We start from the raw sequence: 19471 nt of genomic DNA on the forward strand, positions 1-19471 counted from the left end.
CAACTGATGAACATTAGTCCCAGTGGTAATTCAAAGCTTTTTTTTTTTTAATAAAAAATAATGTAACTGTACTTTGATACCATAAAGACTCTATTCTTAATTCCATAGTATTTATTCAGAATAGGATAGGGAAACCACCACTAGGAACACACAGAGCTGAAGATTTGTCCTAAACATCTAACTTAAAAAAAAAAAAAAATCCCAATTTTTCACATATATCAAAGTTGGGACTTACAAATGATAAGCTTCTGTGTATATTACACTGCAGATTTATTTGGTAGTTTGAAAGTGCTTTGAAGTGATGTGAAATTTTCTATTATAATTATAGTGGGGATAAAACGAATGCCAGGTTATATTGTAAAGGTTTGCATAAACATCACTCTCTGATAACCGGCAATGCTCAGAATTTTGGAAAATAAAAAAGGATGTTAAATGCAGCAAGAAGAAAAACATGGCAGGGGGACATTTCTGAGAAAAGACTGAATAATGGAAACCAGAGCCACCATGATGAAAAGAATGGGGACCTGAAGAGAAAAGAGTGAGCACAGTGGAAAGAAAGATGACATATTTGGAAGCAATTACCAGAGAAGACTGCCCACTAGGATAGATTAAGTTTCAGAGACTACAAAGCAAACAAAAATATCTATATCCTGGAGTTCTGTTGTTTTTCTGTAGTTTTGATAAATTTGCATTGTACTTAACTCCTATGTTTCAAAAATAATGGTGATTCACATATTGCTTCCTTAATGTCAGCAGTAGCAGTTCAAACAACATGCTGTTGACCTGAGTATCAACAATGCCACGTAATTCTTTGGCTCCTTTCAAAGATTCTTACATTACTTACACAGTAATTCATAAACCACTGCAACTTTTCTCTGAACGCGCTTCAAAAAAAGTACCTACTTTTCCATATATCAAATTGGGAAAAGAAAACATTAATTTAGTTTGTCCAATGTTTTTATCTTTTTTTTTTCCACCGAAGCTTCTCCAGCTATAAAAGATGACGTGTGAACCCATTCATCTCATAGCGATGCTGTGAAGCAACCAAATCGGAATGACACTTGAAGAAAACACATTGAGAAATTAGTCTTTGCCACCTCTGCAAGTTTGAGCAACGTACAGTAAAAACTATGTCGTACACTTAATCACTTAATGAACAAGAGGCAAAAGCCAAAATATTGAGCAGCTGTTCAGTAAATCAGAAAACATGGGTTATGAATACAAAATTAACAGATACAATTGTAAGCCGCTCACCTGCTGATTTTTCATTTCTTAACTTTGCGGGGAGGGATTTTTGTTGTAATGCAAAGCAGTAAGGAGTCACAAACGGATTTCAGGCAAATACTTGATGTCTACACATAGATGAAAATGCACTACCAAGTGACTAATTTCAAGACAATAAACGTGAACACACATACCTGTTCTTTTTCTTTCAACAACTTCTCAAAAGTGAGAGCTTTTTCCTTCATTGAGTGGGACTCAAACTCTTTCTCCTTCAGCATCATTGAAAATTGCATATTAGTCTCCTGAAGTGCTCGGAATTCTGTTTCTTTTTCCCTACAACTTGCAACTATTTTTTCATTTTCTTCTTTCAGTTTTCGAATATCCATTTCTAAAATTAGATTTCTTTCTTTAAGGTTAGTCACAGCTTGCTTTAGAAGTTCATTTTCGTTTTCTTTGTTACTAAGATTTTCACTCACAGAAAGTAACTGATCACTTTTAGATTTAATCAGTATGTCTTTTTCTCTAAGTGATTTCTGTAAGACATCATGTTTTTCTTTGATCTGCTTTATCTCTGAATCAGTCCCCTCTTGACCCTTTCTTTCAACCTCTGACGCTGTAGCCACAGAATCAGATAATCGTTGATTGTTTTCCTGAAGAGTCCTAATAGTTGAATCTTTTTCTTGCAACTTTTTTTTCAGTTGTTCCAATTCCTTTTGAAGGAGTTTAGTTTCATCACTGAGCACTTCAGGAGCACTGCTTTGAATGACTGGAGGCTGCGAAATGATGGAAGCCATTGCTACAGATGGTGTTACCAAATCAAGTTTACCCAGGAGAAGATCCTTGGTATTATGAAGCTGTCCTATGGTGTGCTGAACTTGTGCTAATTCCTGACTAAAACTTTTCAGCTTTTTCTCATTCTGTTCGTAACTCTGAATCAAGCCATTATAATCTACCTGTAATTTTGAATTACTATCACTTTCAACTGAAATCTGTGCTTGAAGTTTGTGTAGCTCTTCTTGAAGGTGAGCTGACTCATGCTGCATGTTCTGAACCGTGGTTATTACCTGTTGCTTCCACTCTTCCATCTTCTTTACTTGCTGTTTTAGTTTGTCACGTTCTTGTAGAAGTTCCTCAAACTGGTTACTGTTAACACCTCCTGAACCGCTGTCAGTACCTGTACTGGACGTCTGCAAGACAGTCAGTAAGGTTTGGCATTTTTGACTTAGAGCATCTATTTCAATATCTTTTTCTCGAATGATACGGGATAAATTCTGAATAGTTTCTCTAAACATGTCTTGACTGCTATTTTCAAATCTATTAGATAACTTTTGATTCTCTTCTTGCAACCTTACCAAAGCTGCTTCTTTAGCAGCCACCATATCCATGATCTTATGATACTCTGTTTTTAACTGACTGTTCTCTCTTGTCTTTTCACTTAGAACTGCTAGTACTTGTTCTCTTTCCATGACATAAGCTTGCAGCTGCTGCTGAAGGCAAAGAACATCCTGCCGATAGGAAGCTGAGGAAACTCTAGCGTTGAGGGCCTGTATTTCTAAGTCTTTCTCTTGAATGATCCGAGTAAGTTTGCCAACTTCATCTTTAGACAACTGATCAATTTGTTGACTCAGAGAAACATTCTTTTCATTCAGAAGCTTAATCTCCATCTCCCTTTCTTTGATACCTTTTACTAGTCTTTCAATTTCAGCTTTAGATAAGTCATGCTTTTCATTTCCATTTTCTCCGTTAAGTGTCTGAACTTTGGTTACCTGTAGAAGATCAGAGGAATCAGTCTGTATAACCTGTCTCTCTTTGTGCAACTGAGTCTTAATTTGCTCAATTGTCTTCTGTAAATTTTTAATTTCCTCATCCTTCTCTAAAGAAAGTCTTTCATGTGTGACATTCATTTGTTCACACTGAACTTTAGACTCATCTATTTGCTTTCTTTGCTCTTGCAAAGACTGCTGAAGTTGCACTGTTTTTTGATTCTGATCTTCTATTGTTTTTTTGAGAACTTCTATTTCTTCTTCAAGATTATTCTTTATCACTTTTAACTGCGTTACCTCACTTTCAAGTTCAATAATAATATCTAGAGTCTTAGGCTCAACCATAGGTGCAGATCTACTTTGTTGATCCTTAAGACGTTCAATTTCTTCTTTCAAATGATTATTTTCTTCCTTCATGATGGCAAGACTTTTGTCTTTTTCTTCTAAATTTTGTTTTAACACATCCTGCGTTTTTGAAGCTTTCTTATATTCCTCAAGTTCCTGCTTTACCTGTAAGGCTTGATTTTTAAATTTTTCAATAAATTCTTCTTTTTCTTTTATGAGCTCTGTCAACTGCTTTTGCCCTCCTAAGCTAGTAGTCAACATCTCTTTCGTTTCTTGATGGTCAATTTCCATCTGCTCCATGTTCCTTTTGAATTCTGCAATCTTAAAGTCTTTCTCTTGATTCTGTTTAACTAGGCGTTCATGTTCAAGCTGCAATGCACTGGTATCCATACTACGTGCATTTGATAATTCCTGAATAGTTTGCTCATACTTCTGTGCTTGCTCAAAAAGCCGTTTTTCAGTCTGGTTTAATTCAGTTTCCAAATGTTTTTTTTCCATTTTCAAGGCCTCCACAACAGTGTCTTTTTCTAAGTAAACTTTATTCTTCTCAGAAATGGCATCATTTAATTCCTGTTTTATTTCTTCAAAGGCTGTTACTAGCTTTCCATTTTCTATTTTGAGATCAGACAGAGATTTCTCCAAGTCTTCATTTCTTTGTTTATTTTCCAAAATGTTATTCTGCAGTTTTGCAATTTCTACTTCTCTTTCTTTCAGAATCAGATCTTGACAACTGTAGTTAGCTTCCTGATTACTTTTTTCTGTTAACTTACTCAAGGATACAGAAAGATCCTCCTCTTTTTCTTTTAGTCTCTGCTGCAATTCTTTAATTTCTTTTTTGTTCTGCAAGTTACAGTCCTGGGACTTCTTTAATTGTTCCTGAAGATCTTTAATAGTATTTTGAAGCTGCTGTTTACTTATATGCAAATCATTAAGTGCATATGAACATTGGCTTAGTTTTTCTTTCTGACTATCTAACTCCTTAATAGCTTCCATCTTCTCCATTTCCAGTTTTGCTACTTTCTTTCTTTCAAGATCTATGTCAATTTGCAGCTGTTTAGTGATACTATCACCTTGTGTGTGTTGTTTTGACAGCTGCTCTTTCAGTGTAATCACATGCTGAAATGAACACAAACAAGAATTCATTAGGAAAGGAGAACAAGCAGACTTATGTATTTTGTTTTTATCAACTGAACAATAAAAAATTGCCTGGAAACAATGTTTCCTACTTCAAAAACTAAGTTGGCAAGTAGTATCAAGTAGTCAGTACTAAATAAATTAAAAACAAATATAAAAGAAATAGATTGCCTTTCGCTGAAAACAAAAATACCATCTCCCCCCAAAAGCACCCTAACTACCTAAACCAAGGAACTCAAAGAGAACTATCTATGGAAAAGAACTAAGAGCCAGAACTTTTCAAAGAAGTTGAAACTGGTATTCAGTAAACACACATTACTTAAAAACAAATAGGTTTTAAATGAGAAAAAAACAAAAACAAAAAAAAACAACGAAACAAAACAAAAAACAAACCACAACTAAGTATATATCTGTATAGCCAATTTTCAATTCCTTGCTTGACTATGTTTTAACACACTTGCTGGGATTCATTTCATAGAAAAATATTTCACCTGTTCAGTTCTATAAAGTAAACTGATAATGGAAAAACACGTTTTGCTACTATATATTTAAAGGTCAAATATGTCAGGACAGTCACAAAAAGATATTATTTCATTCTGTTTACATATAATCTGTGGCCTTTTCTCCACATGCAAAGAAAAATTAAGTGGTATTTAACCAGCCTCTGGAAAGTAAAACCCATTCTGGACATGCCATATTTGTTTGTTCATAACAAGTGGGTTTCCTGCACTTCAGAATTTCACATCAATATGGTAGATACAGTGAAACACTGATCCTGACTTTTTTTTTGTCAGAGGTTAATTTATCTGTGTGTGAAGATCAGCTTAAAAAATAAACACACAAATTTAAGTATCTATTTTCCAAATTCAGTAGGTAGTTTCCATGTTTATTACCTGAGTAGCTTCTTGATTCTGCTTGTCTAGTTCTTCCAATTCTGCTACTAATGTTTCTCTTTCAGCAATACTTTCATTTAATTCATGTTCTTTCCTTTCCAAATCTTGCCTTAACTGATTTAGCTCTGAATTCTGATCCTCAGAATACGTAGAAAGAATATTCTTATTTTCACGTTGTGCATGTAGCAGTTCCTTCTCAAGTCCCTCCTTAAGTCAAACAAAAAGTATTAAGTATTAGCCTTTGTCTTGACAAAATTTATAAACTGTTTAGATTCAAAATGGTTTCTTTTTTTACCTCAACAGTAAAAACAAAGCATGCATTTTTACGTCGGGATCTCTAGGTGTACACAAATAATATCCCAGGTACTGGATAAGTGGTATTTACACTACGTGCATTTGATAATTCCTCAAAAGTTTACTCATGCTTCTGTGCAATAAAAAAGTTATGCAATATTAAAAATGGAGAAACTTAAGATAGTTGTATGCTGAGATGTTATGCTTGACTGGTGTGTTCATCCAACTACAACAATCAATCTAATATTAACAACATTTAAATGAAAAATAAAACAGTACTATATGCGAAAAAGGTATTTGAATATTTTAATATTTTTTTCTATACAGCATGAAATAGCTAAACAACACTGTCCAGAAAATCTAACATACACACCTTTTCTTTCTTAAGTTTAACGTTTTCTTCTTTAAGAACCTGTAGATCTTGTGTAAATGCCTGAATATCTTTCCCTGTATGAGTGAAACTGTCAGCCTACAAAAATACAAAGAGTATTTAAATAGTGGAATACTCCAGGTAAGGATCCAGAACATTTAAAAAATACAACCTCTAATTAGTCTTTACTTATAAATATTTATCAGTGGAGGAACATGGATGAATAAATACCTCTATGATATGAACACAGTTTTACACTAAAATATTATCCATCTAATAATTCAAAGGGAAGTTAATGTAAAATTAATACTTGAAAGGTATGATATAGAAGCCTAAGTAACAACGTGATAGGTTGAACTTTACTAGTTTTCTTCAACAGAGTATGCTGTGGAGTTTCACAAATCAAAATGTATTGCTTCTGATTTCCACATGCAATTATAAAATTAATTTAAAACCACTGCTTCCACTACAAGATTATAAATAAGTGTGAATGCTCCAAAAACATATACTGACAAGAACATGTGTTTTCCATCAGTTACTATTGCTATGAACCTTTTTGGTTTCTTAATTTAGAAATTACTTTACCTGATTTAAACTTGAAAGTCTTGCTATTTCCTTTTCTGCTTCTATAAAGGAAGACAAAAATAATAAAGTTTTACTACTTTCTAAACAATAACAACACAACCCAAATCCTCCTCCTACCTTGCCCCAGCAGAACTCTGCTGCTCAAAAGAATACAGTTTCACAGCATTTTGTGACAAGATTGTATTTTTTTTTTTTTTAAGAAACAGTGCTGTAAAATTTTCAACTACAGTATCAATCAACAATGCAATGTAGGGCATTACTTACACAACTGAATCCACTCAGGACAACTTTCAGTATTGCCTAAGTGCTATACTGTGGTACAGAAGATTTTCTACATAAATACATGATTCTAAAACAGATAACCTACAGTGTTTCTTTAAACACAGTAACATCAGACTACTTTATGCAGAAAAAGTATACTTTTACAATTTAAACAAAACTTCTATTTAGGCTTACTTTAAAAGAAAGAAAAATCCTATCAGCTGGCATACATGATTACTATTGGAAACAGAAACCCCTACGCAAATCATGCTAATCCTAATTACATTCTCTTTTCTGCTTGCCCTTATCTCAGTGGACAACCTTTATTTAAAGCAGCAGCTTTTAAAGGTACATATTCACTTATTCAATTCCAAATCCTTGAAACAAATTCTGAGCATTAAAGTTGGAAATATGTGAAGATATATTAAAAACACAAACAACAAAATAAACCCACATCATCTTTGTACCTAACAGTGCTTGTTGCAATCTGATGACATCTTCTGGTAGCATTGTCTTGGACTGGAACTTCTTCTCCTGTTCTTTCAAGAGAGCATCTTGCTCTGTGACAGAACTTTGAAGTACGCTAAAGTCAGATTTTAGACTTTCATATTCCTGGGTTATTTGGATTTTTTCTACCTTTAACAATTCTTGATCTTTCAGAAGAATTTTGTTTTCTTCTTTGGCAGAAGATAATTTCTGATTTAATCTTCTTATTTCATCCTCTAGGTCTTTTATAATTTGCAAGTCTTCTGCTTTTCCTCCTTCTAGATTCTGAGCACCCTTTTTCTGTTCACTAATTTTAGAGTCATCCACAGCATCAGTGCTTACACCATCTAAAAAGCAAAAGAGATCAGGTTTGCAATACTAACCAACTAGTAACTTTTAAGTAAATTCCACTCTTTCTATAGTCTCAAACAAAGACATGATCATCATCAAGAGAAAACTAACTTAAATAGAATTAACATTTGAAGCAGTATCATGCATGTGAATGATCTGATAAACAGCCCTTCAAATACTTACAAACTCCTTGCTCTAAACGGTTTTAAAAGGTGTTGCAAGACACATAATTCAAGATTTAATTAACATATACATATACTTGACCAGGAAGGGTGGGTAAGATTAAGGACACTAATTTATTAGGACATGGAATCTGTCAGTTTTCTATGATTAATTTAAGAGACCCTAACTGACCTAACTTTTTTGGGAATATGAAGTACCTTCAAGGCGTAATGAAGGCTCCCCATGAGAACTACTGGGCTTCTTCTACAATCTAATCATGCCACAGACACGTGTGTGGTCCTTATGGCAACCTTCAAGCTTTTAATCTAGTAACCCAACTGGCACATAGTACTTCTCAAAACAATTCTGGCATTCAACCCAACCACACTGAATTTAAGATACTAGGACACATGCCACCTTAAGCATAAGACTGAACTGTAGTTGAAATTCAAATTTCTAAATACAATCTACTTAATATTTATTACACTGTTGCTACATACACATATTTGATACTTTAACCAAAATTCACTGCATATTAAATCAGAAAGCAATCTCAAAAAGTAAGCACGTGGTAACAAAGACCTTGCTGTAACTGATTCTCAAGTTCTTCAATTCGCTCTTCATATTCACTCAGCTCTTCTCGATGTCGACGAGTTATCTCTATTAGCTTTTGTCTGTGTGCATCCTGCAATACTGAAAGTTCATGTTGATGGTCATCTATTTCTTGACTTAAATTCTGTTTAAGCTCCTAAAAATATCGTTAGAGAAACAGAATGGTAAAATACAGTACAGAAACTTAAGAAAGAAACAACACAAAAGAAACAGAAGTTTTCCCTAGTAAAATCAAAAGATTTATTAAGGGATTTCTCACAGAAAAGGCCAAGTTTTTTTTTTGAAACATTTAAAAAGTTATTTGTTTAAAAACATATTTATGCAAACAATATGCTCTAGACAACTACACAATAGCAAATGTTAAAAAAGGATAGTATAAAGATTAAAGTATAAGAAGTGGATACAGCAGGACATTTCTAATAACTTTCATGGAAGACTTGAAGATTTGTTTTTTGCATCTTCAATGAAAAAAGAGCAGGTGTTTATGGGAAGGGAGGAAAAACTACTTGGCATATCTAAAATTCAGTCTCAAGTCATCAACAGCTTGTAAAAGCGATTTGCCCTCATAAATGCTAATGGCATTCTTGTAAGCTTAGATACTATATACATCAAATTATACAAACACCCTCACTTTCTCAGAATACTTGGCCATGTTTTGAAATTTAGCACAGCAACATTTCAGTCAGTAGTAAAAATACATGTCCACATGCATTTTTAAACAGAGAAGATGTAAGTGCTAGTGTTATAAATATTTTTAACTTTACTCACATCATGTGTCCATACACAAAACCATCATAACCTAGTATAAGCTAGGAACAGTTTGTCAAAGGTGTCACCTTACCTTAATGGTATTTTGAAGCTTGCATATTTCACTTTGTTCAGCAACACTTGTCCCTTGCACTTTGGAAGACTGAGAAAAGAAGAATCATACCTCCATGTGGTAATTGTGATTAATACACATATTTTTCAAGTAAGCACATCTTCATTTGGTAATCAACGTTAGAAAACAACAAAGGTTACGTGAAGCAAATACGAAGCTTCTAACATGAAACAAAGTTCAAATCTATGGTGAAAATGCACTCAAAAAAGTGTATTTAAAAAAAAATCAATTTTCCATTGATTTTTTTATTAGGTGCACATCCATAATGGTAGGTGGGGGGAAAGTGGGGGCATGACACTACTGCACCTAGTTACACATAGCAACAGGATTGCTTAATTTTACTCCTGTATTTCCATGTAGAGGAAGTAGTATCTCTGAAATCAGGCTATAGTTGAGAAATGATGACTCACATCAACAACAGCTTGAAAGCCTTTCTTGCATCCACAGACCATAAAGTACAACTGACGTATTAAGCACTGTGATACTATCTAGCACTTTTGATAGTATCATGTTGTCAATAAGCAGTTGATATCACAGCTAGATAGAAGAAAAGTGTTTTTTGAAAGGCTCCATAAAAATGAAACCCTGAAGTAGTATTAATATTTTAGGTGAACGTTTATGACAAGCTTTTCCTTACTTGATAAATCACACTTAAAAGCATCACAAAAAGGCATTGGGAAAACAATTACTGAATGTGTCCCTAGTCATGTAATGGCAAAAAAAAAATGACTAAGATCATTAGGTTTCAGCTCTTCCATCAAATCATGTTGCTTCTATAAATTTTACAGCATGAAGTTATAAAGACTCACTTCCAAAACACCAAATGCAATGAAAATACTAATTTGGAGGGGAGGGGAAGACAGAGGGGAAATCACTCACCTGTGCAATCTGCTTCCAGTGGTCCACCTCAGATTCAAGCCTAGAAACTTGATTGGACAATCTGTTTATTTCCTGTTGAGACCAGATTAGATCTCCAAAATCCATGTCATCTCCTTCAAAACCTGAGGAATGTCTAACCACTGGAACAAAGGAAGCCGACGTAGTAGCTGGTTGCAAACCAGCAGCTGACTGTGATGACTGAGCAGCCGTCTGTACTTTCTGCAATTGTTCCTGCAGTGCATTCTGTCTAGCCTTCAGATGGCTGATTTCCACCTGAACATACAGAATGCAATGCATTGTTTCAGTAAGAGTATCAAAATATACTCTATTTGTTCTCTTACGAAATATTAACCAACCAAACAACTCCCCCCCAGCATAAATTACTGGTCACTTCCACTAAAAAAATAAAAGAAGAAAAACCCTTGAACAGTCTCCTAATGGAGAAAAGCAGTCTTAGCTGACGTGTTACAAAGCATCTCACACAATGTATATATTAAAAGTGTTAATACTTTTTAGTTAAGTATTTCAACACCTACTTCCATAGAGGTTTTTATTGATTTTTTCAGCAGCCTAGATACCTATGTACTATATCAAGATTCAAGCTAATAGATTGTCCAAAAAGAACAAAAGGATGTTTAAAGAGTTTGTTCAAATATGGAAATTAAACATAGCATTATATATGTTATTTACATTATATTTGATTTATTTTATGCTCGACATTTCAATATATTGCAAATTTACTTACATTAAGCTAAAATTAGCTGCATGCAATACTCCCATAACTACTCTGTTATATTTTCTGAGCAGAATTCTACACATCTCAAAGTTCTGCTTCCTCTAGTTCCCCCATGTATTTACAAATAAAGCAGAAGTAAAACTCATTTTGTGTAGTATTCTAGGCATAGTGGCAACTGTCTTCATTTAAAAGGCTACAAAAGCTCATGTTACCCAGTGGGTGATAAAATTGGTGTGTTTACACCGAAGGTGCACTTTCTCAAATTATGAAAGGTAGCTCTGTTTCCTTTAATTGTATACTTTAAGATAAATAATTACAATATCCACAGACAATGTAACTTTTTCAAATGAGAGTTTGCTCCCACCATCTTCCTTAAAAAAGGCCATTGACCTAGAAATGCAAAGCAGTTAAAGTACCATTTCTCAGAGATTACAGGAACAAAAATTCTGACACACACATGACATTCCCAGTTTTCTCTTTCCTCACTTATCTCCCAACAGCTCTGCTTACTTTACGTGACTCAATGAAATTCATGTCTTGGTCTCTCAGCGTCTATATTAATAAACAAGCAATCTGTAACAGTATATTCACAACTCTGGCACTTCAACTGAAAGGCCACAGACACTATAACAGCAAAAAAAAAAAATTAACATAATGCATATTGGACATACCTACATACTTTACTCTGTATCATACCTCTTTCTGTTGCAGCTGATTTCGGTACTCTATAGATAACTGCTTTACTTGAAGCTCTGCTGCTTCATGCTTTTCTTCTAAATCACTACAGATTTTTTTCAGTCTCTCATTCTAGCAAAAATGAGAAATGCATGTTAGTAAATTCTGAACGGTTCTTATAGAACTAGAAAAGCAGAAGCCTGCTGAACAGTGGAAAAAAAATCATTTAAATAGTATAGATTTCTCACATTATTTGACTCAAAATACACAGTAGCTCTAACTTCCATGTGTGGTCCCAAAATCAAGTTCACACACAAGCTTTCCATTTTTGTATGACATGGTGGTTTGCAGTGGTCAGAAGTAAATGCCAAGAAGAAAAATTCAAGGCTGAACTACACGTGGAACTTAAAAATAGCCACAGAACATAAACGGGGGCTAAGATCCATACAGACCGTTATTCTGACAAGAAACATATCAAGAACCTAAAAAAAGAAGCAGGAAACCATTACTTCCCCAAAATACTATCTAGCACTTCAACGCTCTTGAGAGCAGATGTCATACATGGAGTGGTTGGTTTACAGACGAACAGTCACAAGGCCAACAAGCCCTTTGAAGGGCACATGGGATTTTTAAGCGGCCTTGGAAGAGCACAAGCATCTGCAGCTATGTCAAAATGACTATACTGGCAACAGAAAGAGAACTGCATCAGGGCAAGGGGGAACACATACACCCATCTTTGATGCCTGTAGCAGACAACGCGCTGCCAAGCACGACCAGGCATCGTGTAGATCTGTGGTCATATATATACGTACTGGGTCTGGCTGGGACGGAGTTTGCTTCCCCTGTGGTGGCCCACACAGTGCTGTGCTCTGCACCTGCAGCTACAACAGCCCTGATACAGCACCAACGCTTTGGCTCTTGCTGAGCAGGGCTGGCGCAGGAACAAGACTTTCTCCAAAGCCCCCAGAGCCAGCAGGCTGGGGGTGGGCAAGAGGTGGAGAGGGGACATCACCAGGGCAGCTGACCTAAACTGACCAAAGGGATATTCCATGCCATATGGTGTCACACTCAGCAATAAAAGGTGGGAAAGAGGAAGGAGAAGGGGGAACAGTCTCGTTATCAAGACATCTGTCCTCCCGAACAACCGCTACATGTATTGAGGCCCGGCTTCCTGGGACATGGCCGAACATTGCTCATTGATGGGAAGTAGAGAATAATTGCTTTTTTTCTCCCCGCTCTTTGCTTCCACACAGCCTTCACTTGTTTTTCCCCTCTTTCTTTTCCCTTTAATCAAATTATCCTTATCTCAACCTGTGAGCCTTTTTCTTTCCATCATACTTTCTTCTCCCCCTCTTCTTTTGAGGAGTGGGAGTGAGAGTGGTTGTGGAGTTTAGCTGCCCGGCAGGGTAAAGCCACCACAATACGAAATACTACAAACCAATTAACCCTTTACCAGCTAAAATTTACCAAAACTTACAAGAATTTTGCATTTGCAAGTTTTTCACAGCCAAAGTCTACTGCTATAGTACAAGGCCCCACAATGAGCAGGAACAGTTGCAGAATACACCAGTGAGCACGAGATGAAAACTCACGCCACATGCATATTCCTATAAATATATTTGCTCCCCTGACTGCGGTGGCAGTTAGTCAGCAAAGAAAAGAGATGTTACCCTTTTTTTTTTCAGATTTTCCTGAAGCTGAGCAACTTTGATGCAACATTTCATCGTTACCAGAAAAAAATCATACTAATTGGTTTTAATTACGGTAATGTTTCAAAATTTCTTACTTCAGACTTCTGTGCTGCATTAATACTTTCTATTTCTCTGAGTCTAGAATTGGACACATGGAGCTCTGTTGCTGCATCTGAAAGAAAAGGGAAAATTTTCAGTTTTATTAACCAACTCTTAATCTGTTGAGAAGACATTATTTAAGAGCACAGCCATTAATAAGTATTTTTTCTTTAGACTGCTTTAATGTTCATTCCTATGTAAATATCAATAGCTGCTTTTATCTGAATACATTATTTTTCAGACCAGAATCTTTCTGAACCTTATTTAGTTCTCCCTCACCTAGTCTTCAAGTTGGATCACAAAACTAATGGCAAAAGTATGAAATTAAGCTTTAAAATAAGTGAATTGAAAAAGTTTTTACTTGTCTGTTATGTGTCACAATCAGTTTTTCATTTAGGACTTTCCTCCTGACACGATGGTTGTGCGTGACTATTTCTCAACAATTTCATGTGAAGGTTCAAAAAAGGAACTAGCTCCACAAGGTACATACAACAGTGACTAACTAAATTTAGTCAGGAAAACAAACAAAAAATAACAAAAATCCCCACACAACAAAACACCAGTCCTGCCCCCTCCATATAAAGGGGAAAAATCCCTGTAAAACTCACTTTTGTTTAGAAAGGCAAAACAATCTGACCATACCAATTTATTTAACACAATAAGCACGTTATTCTCCCCCTGGATCCTTGTCCTCTAATGATCAATTTTCTTCAAATAATCTATGTTTACTTCTCCCATGTCCCAGTTTTAATGGGTAGAAATAGAACATTTCCTTTTATTAACGAAATATAAAAATTTATTGGCCATAATGCAACCTCGACATTTTTTTCAAAACTTGAAATAAATAGACTTGTGCAACTAAATACTGTATTTTATAATTTCCTATGTGACGCTTAACATTGATGCTGCTTAAGTGCTGCAGAGGCTGCGTTACCCCCATAAAAACTGTTTAATTGAAGATGTGAGCGTCTGCAATCCACAAACACCTTCATTAGTTTGCCTGGCAAAGCAGCGAATGTAAGAGATAACATTAAAAATTAGGATAAAAAGGAAGGAAAAGAACTACTTGAGAAGTGTTCTTTAAAGACTTTCATATACCATGTGGCCTAGGGAGCAGAACACTTCGATGCCATTGGATTTTTACATCCCCAGGTCAGTAAGCCTCGTACCCCATAACAACATACTCTACCCTAAAACTGTTAAGAAATGGAAGTTGTTCACAGCAGCATCTAGCAGTATCTTCCAGCACGTCTGGAAGCAGCTACTGAACACCAGCTCTCTCCTGCACAAACCGAAGCACAGATCTGCGTATCGGAATCACAATTCAGATTTTAAAACCTGAAAACAAAGACACTAGATGACTACACGGTTTATCAGTGTAAAGTTAAGTTTCCAAACTAAACCAATATGGATTTTGCAATTTAAAATAATTCACAGTATATCCTTCAGAAAAGTGGGAAAAGGTAACTTCTCGATTAGAAAAAATCTCTCTCTTCTAAGCATTTTACACATATATCAAAACACCCATTTATATCAGACCACTGGTGTCACACTGCTGTCAAGATTTATACAATACTTTCACGATGTTTCGCAGCTGTGGAGCTGCAGACAAGGCACATTTGTTTAAATCCACGTTCTAAGGGGAGCATTCACAAGTTCTTTGTGGTTGGTATTCTTAACACTTATTTTAGAATACTTGCTTTTTCCAATAAATTGTAGTTTTAGGATGGCAGATACTTGTGATTTTAACCTATTGATACTTAATCGCCATTTTATACGTTTGCTTTACTATAAAAATCAGAAGTTTTACTCAAATACTCCTATTAGAAAAGTATTACTACAAACAGAAAGAAAACACTATAGTCTAGAACAAATTTATTATGACTTTATTATCCTCTGATGCCTCAGCTGTCTTGTTTTGACTGTTGTTTTGGTTGCTTGATTTTTTAATACCAGTCATTCTAGCCTCTAATCTCTATACAAGGGCCGTGATCCCCTGCTTGGCTGTACGAAACAGTAGATGTTGACTGCCCTACCGAAATATAAATAACAAAACCTCAGAAGCCCTGGACCTTTGCCTGTGTGACACGTCAGACTTCAGATAACACCAGTGGCAGAAGTTTTGTGGAACCACTCTGCAAGCACCTAATAAAAACGGAGACTCAGATAAACCAGACAAACACGACGATGACCGCCGTGTGTTGTCATTAGGGCTGAGCACCCCACGCCATCCACGCTTCAGAATAATAAACCTACGACAGGTTTGCCTCCCGTGTTATACCCTGGGAATGCGCTTGTTTACCCCGCGGATCCCGAAGGGGGAACAAAACGCAAACAAAGCGAGCCCAGGCACCGCGCCGGCAGCTCGGGGGGCTCCCTGCGGGCACGGCGGCTCCCCGAGGGGCGGCCCCAGGAGCGCTGTGACCCCCCCCGTCCCGCCCCGTCCCCTCTTACCGCCCACTTCCTCGGCGCCCTCCAGCAGGATGTCCTTGGTGAAGCTGGAGAGCTGCCCGGTGAGCGAGGACAGGCTGCCGCCCACCTGCCCCAGCGACTGGCCCAGCCCCGAGCCCAGCCCGCCCAGCCACGACGCCATGGCCGGGCCCGCTCCGGGCTCCCTCCCTCAGCAGGACCGCGGCCCGGCAGCCGCCTCGTCGGGAGAGAAGGGAAGCGGCCGCCTGCTCCCCCCGGGGGCCGAGCCTCCCTCAGCGGGCTCGGCGGAGCGCTGCCGCCGCCCCCCCTTGCCTCAGCGGCTCCTCCCGGCCGCCGCCGGCGCTGCCACCTCGACGGCCGCCATCACGGCTCCGCCCCCAGCACCAGCGAGGCGGCCGCAGGCGGCTACAGCGCCCCCGGGCGGCCTGGCGGGGCCCCGGCGGCTGCCCGCCCTGTGAGGGACGGGGCCCGGCGGGCGGGGTGCGGTAACCGCAACCCTGACTGCTGTATAAATTGCAGCTTTTTCAGATTGGTATTTACCACCTTCGTAGTTATCCTTAATGAAAATCTAGTAGTCATCCACTATTTCTATCTCCAGTAAAACATACACAGAATTAGAGTACCCAATTAGAACACCTTCTACGCGAAATTCGGGAAGGTATTAGTGCTGTGTTACAGTATAAAATGTAAACACAACTTAATTGGTTTTGCTAATTTAAACCTGCTTTTAATGGAGAACTAATTTTCCCTTCTTAGGAGAAATGCCAAAAGGAGAGAGCCAAACACGCCATCCAGCATTTCCTGCAGTTTGCAGTGCTCAGAACATCTTTTAACATAGCTCATCCTAAAATAAAATGTCTGTATGACATAAACGACCCTTCTTTTCCAATCTTCTGTGGTTAATTCCTTTTCAGAGAAAACTTTTAGCACATTTTAAATAAGATCAGGGATGTCATCCAAACTTAAAAATATTTAGAGATGATATAAACACCTCCTGTCACCATTCATTTTATAAAGCCAAAGAGGGAAAGAAGTCAAAGTAGCACAGAGTTGTTTGTTTGTTTTTTCCCCCACTTCTTAAAATTATTACTCTCGAAAAACTGGAAACTGATTACTGAGCAGCGCAACCCATATTTTAGCTGACTGGCTCCATCTCCTTGTGATAGCGGTACTGGGTGGAAATCACCCACTATCTTTGATTGACTGGCTTGCAGAAACAACGTGGTATGCCCTGAAAATAAAGCATGTTCTTGTAGAAAAACAGCATTCACTTATTTTAAAATTAGAGAGCATTCAACTTTTAAAAATACAGCATAACTATAACCAACGCCAACTTCCTTGCTAACAGAGGTGTTCTGTGCATAAATTTTGAAGTAACAGGTGAAAAAGAATCAGTGATGAGCTATTAGCAAGTTATTAGCAGGAAAAAACTAGCCAACTGCTAACATATATACAATACCTGATCCAAAGCCCACTGATATCAAAGATGAGATTTTAATGTTTAATGCTTCTGTGCCCCATCCACATGCAAATGCTGAGATCAAGAGAGAAACATTACACTGTAACTGTATTTATTTTTAAAAAGTTATGTCAAATACAACCTTACATAGTTGTATCTATTTAAGCAGAATCTTCAAAATGTTAAACAGTAATACCATTTTCCATTCAAAACAATGACAAAGCATTTAAGCTTTCTATTTTAAAAGGTTTTTAGCATCATGTTTTATATACAAAAAAAGAAAAAAATTGTATAGAAATCTAATGCCAAAATCCTGATACTGAAAGTAGAGTCTCAAGATGAAAAATCTACTACTGAAAATGAATTCTAATATACAACTAACATGCAGGAGAAGAACAAAATTATTCCTTTAGGAAATCCTAATTCCACACAGTTTTGTACATAAGGGGGTTCATCTAGCAAAAGACAGAATTTTATCAATATTTGCATAAAGACTATCAAAGCTTTCCTCCCTTCTTGCCCAGTAACATCTAAATAATTACACCTCTTGTAAAACCTTTTTGTAAGTTTCCCCTTCTGAATTTACAGTGGCTGTACCAGGGGAAAAAAATGTGCAACGCTTATTTACTTTTCTTAAAGTAAATAATGTAAAAGCATTTTGATGTTGTGAAAGCAGGTGAAAAGACAGATGGACTTTAACTTATTCTGAAGAACTAGAACTGGACAAGGAAAAGTACATTAAATACTGAAGCATTCATTCAATTCCCCAAATGCAAATAAGGCAAAAAGTGTGTATGCAGGTTAAAAAATAAAGTTTATTGCAAACCCCTTTGCTTTCAAGATAAAAAGTTGGATACAAGAAAACTACTCATTTGAATATAAATAATTAAATATTTGGACTGTTTATACAGTGTAAATGTATTAATATGAAGACCATCAACATGGTTTTAACTCAAACAACTGATCATGTGCATGTGGTGAGAATACATTATCTCTTGGAGTTTATTTTAAAAAAAACACAAAAAAACAAAAAAAACCAATGTTTTATGAGTAATTATGAAGATTTCCCAGAAGTTAAGCTTATTTAATATAGCACAGTACTGGCTTGTAACATGAACAACCATTTCACAAGTCCCTAAAAAAGTTTCTACTTAGTCTTTTCTTGGCTTCTTTTTCGGAATCCTTTAAAGCCAAATTTAAAGCACGTGGTGATAACAATAATTGTGCAATAATAATACTTACAAATATGAGTGCTGGTGCTCCCTAACTCCACTCCCCATAATATTTCCCACTAAGACCCCTGTTTGTACATTTTCATCAGCATGTTTGAAACAGTTACTAAATAATAGAAAAATCTCAAGACTTCTCGAAATAACTGCAACATTTTCCTGTTTTTTTTTTTTTTTAAAGAGCCCTGTCGACTTTGTAATAAAAAAAAAGCAGCTTGGAAACAACACTATTTGTTTGAGATAGGGAAATAATACTACTTGTTTGTGCAGAAGTTATTTTAAGCACAGCTATTATGCCCACCACTCACCATTTTATAAATTTGTGATAAATGAAATAGTCCAATATTAAAACACATTGCAGACTTAACTTTGTGTTGGTAGTACTCCAGCTGAGAAATCTATATATGCCTTGCAGTGTGAAGCCTACGAATTAATGAAGTATGAAAAATAACAGAAGCACATGCTAGCTGAAAATTACATTTATACTTGCTGCTTATGTTTTGTTGAAGATGTTCAAGTGGCACAGAGCCCAAACGTAGGAGGAGAGTAAGCCAGTGGCATATCAGATTAGTTCCAAGCCCAGAAAAAAAAGTGACAATTTATATAGTTCATATGTATAATACCATGCCTAACAAGAATTGCATTCAGGCATGACTGCATTACAACACTTTTTCCTCTTGCTTTCATTACAAAACCATGAAAGCAGTTTACAGAATTATACTTACAGAACGAATTGTGGAAGATATCTAGCAAGTATCACTCATTCCCACTATACCTTTGATCTCTACAGGCAGAAAACCACAAATTATGTCAGATAGACTGTGAGGAAAACAGTAAACGTCTGTTGGATGAATGAAGTATGAAGTTCCCTTAAATATCATATCACAATTACAAAATATATTGATAAGTCAAT

At 36.5% G+C, this 19471-nt stretch overlaps 1 protein-coding gene across 5 annotated transcripts in view; it reads right to left on the reverse strand.

Moving 5' to 3' along the window:
* Positions 1-16258, reverse strand: part of TRIP11 (thyroid hormone receptor interactor 11) — a 32156-nt gene extending 15898 nt beyond the window's left edge. For 2 of the 5 annotated variants that reach the window (XR_014585101.1, XM_083838292.1), the window contains exons 1-11: positions 15895-16258; positions 13437-13513; positions 11672-11782; positions 10240-10512; positions 9322-9390; positions 8451-8616; positions 7337-7702; positions 6609-6649; positions 6027-6122; positions 5360-5566; positions 1419-4448 (exon numbers count right to left, since the gene is read on the reverse strand). Coding sequence is in view for 4 of the 5 variants with exons in the window: in XM_083838292.1 (XP_083694418.1) it covers positions 1419-4448; positions 5360-5566; positions 6027-6122; positions 6609-6649; positions 7337-7702; positions 8451-8616; positions 9322-9390; positions 10240-10512; positions 11672-11782; positions 13437-13513; positions 15895-16033 (4575 nt within the window). In the remaining variant the exon portion in view is untranslated. Of the gene's footprint in view, positions 1-1418; positions 4449-5359; positions 5567-6026; positions 6123-6608; positions 6650-7336; positions 7703-8450; positions 8617-9321; positions 9391-10239; positions 10513-11671; positions 11783-13436; positions 13514-14629; positions 14753-15894 lie in introns of those variants that run through there. The other 3 variants (XM_083838289.1, XM_083838290.1, XM_083838291.1) reach the window with 3 other exon arrangements.
* Positions 16259-19471: the final 3213 nt, after the last annotated feature.

This window comes from Anser anser, assembly GCF_964211835.1.
Source record: "Anser anser genome assembly, chromosome: 5".
Classification (NCBI taxonomy): domain Eukaryota; kingdom Metazoa; phylum Chordata; class Aves; order Anseriformes; family Anatidae; genus Anser; species Anser anser.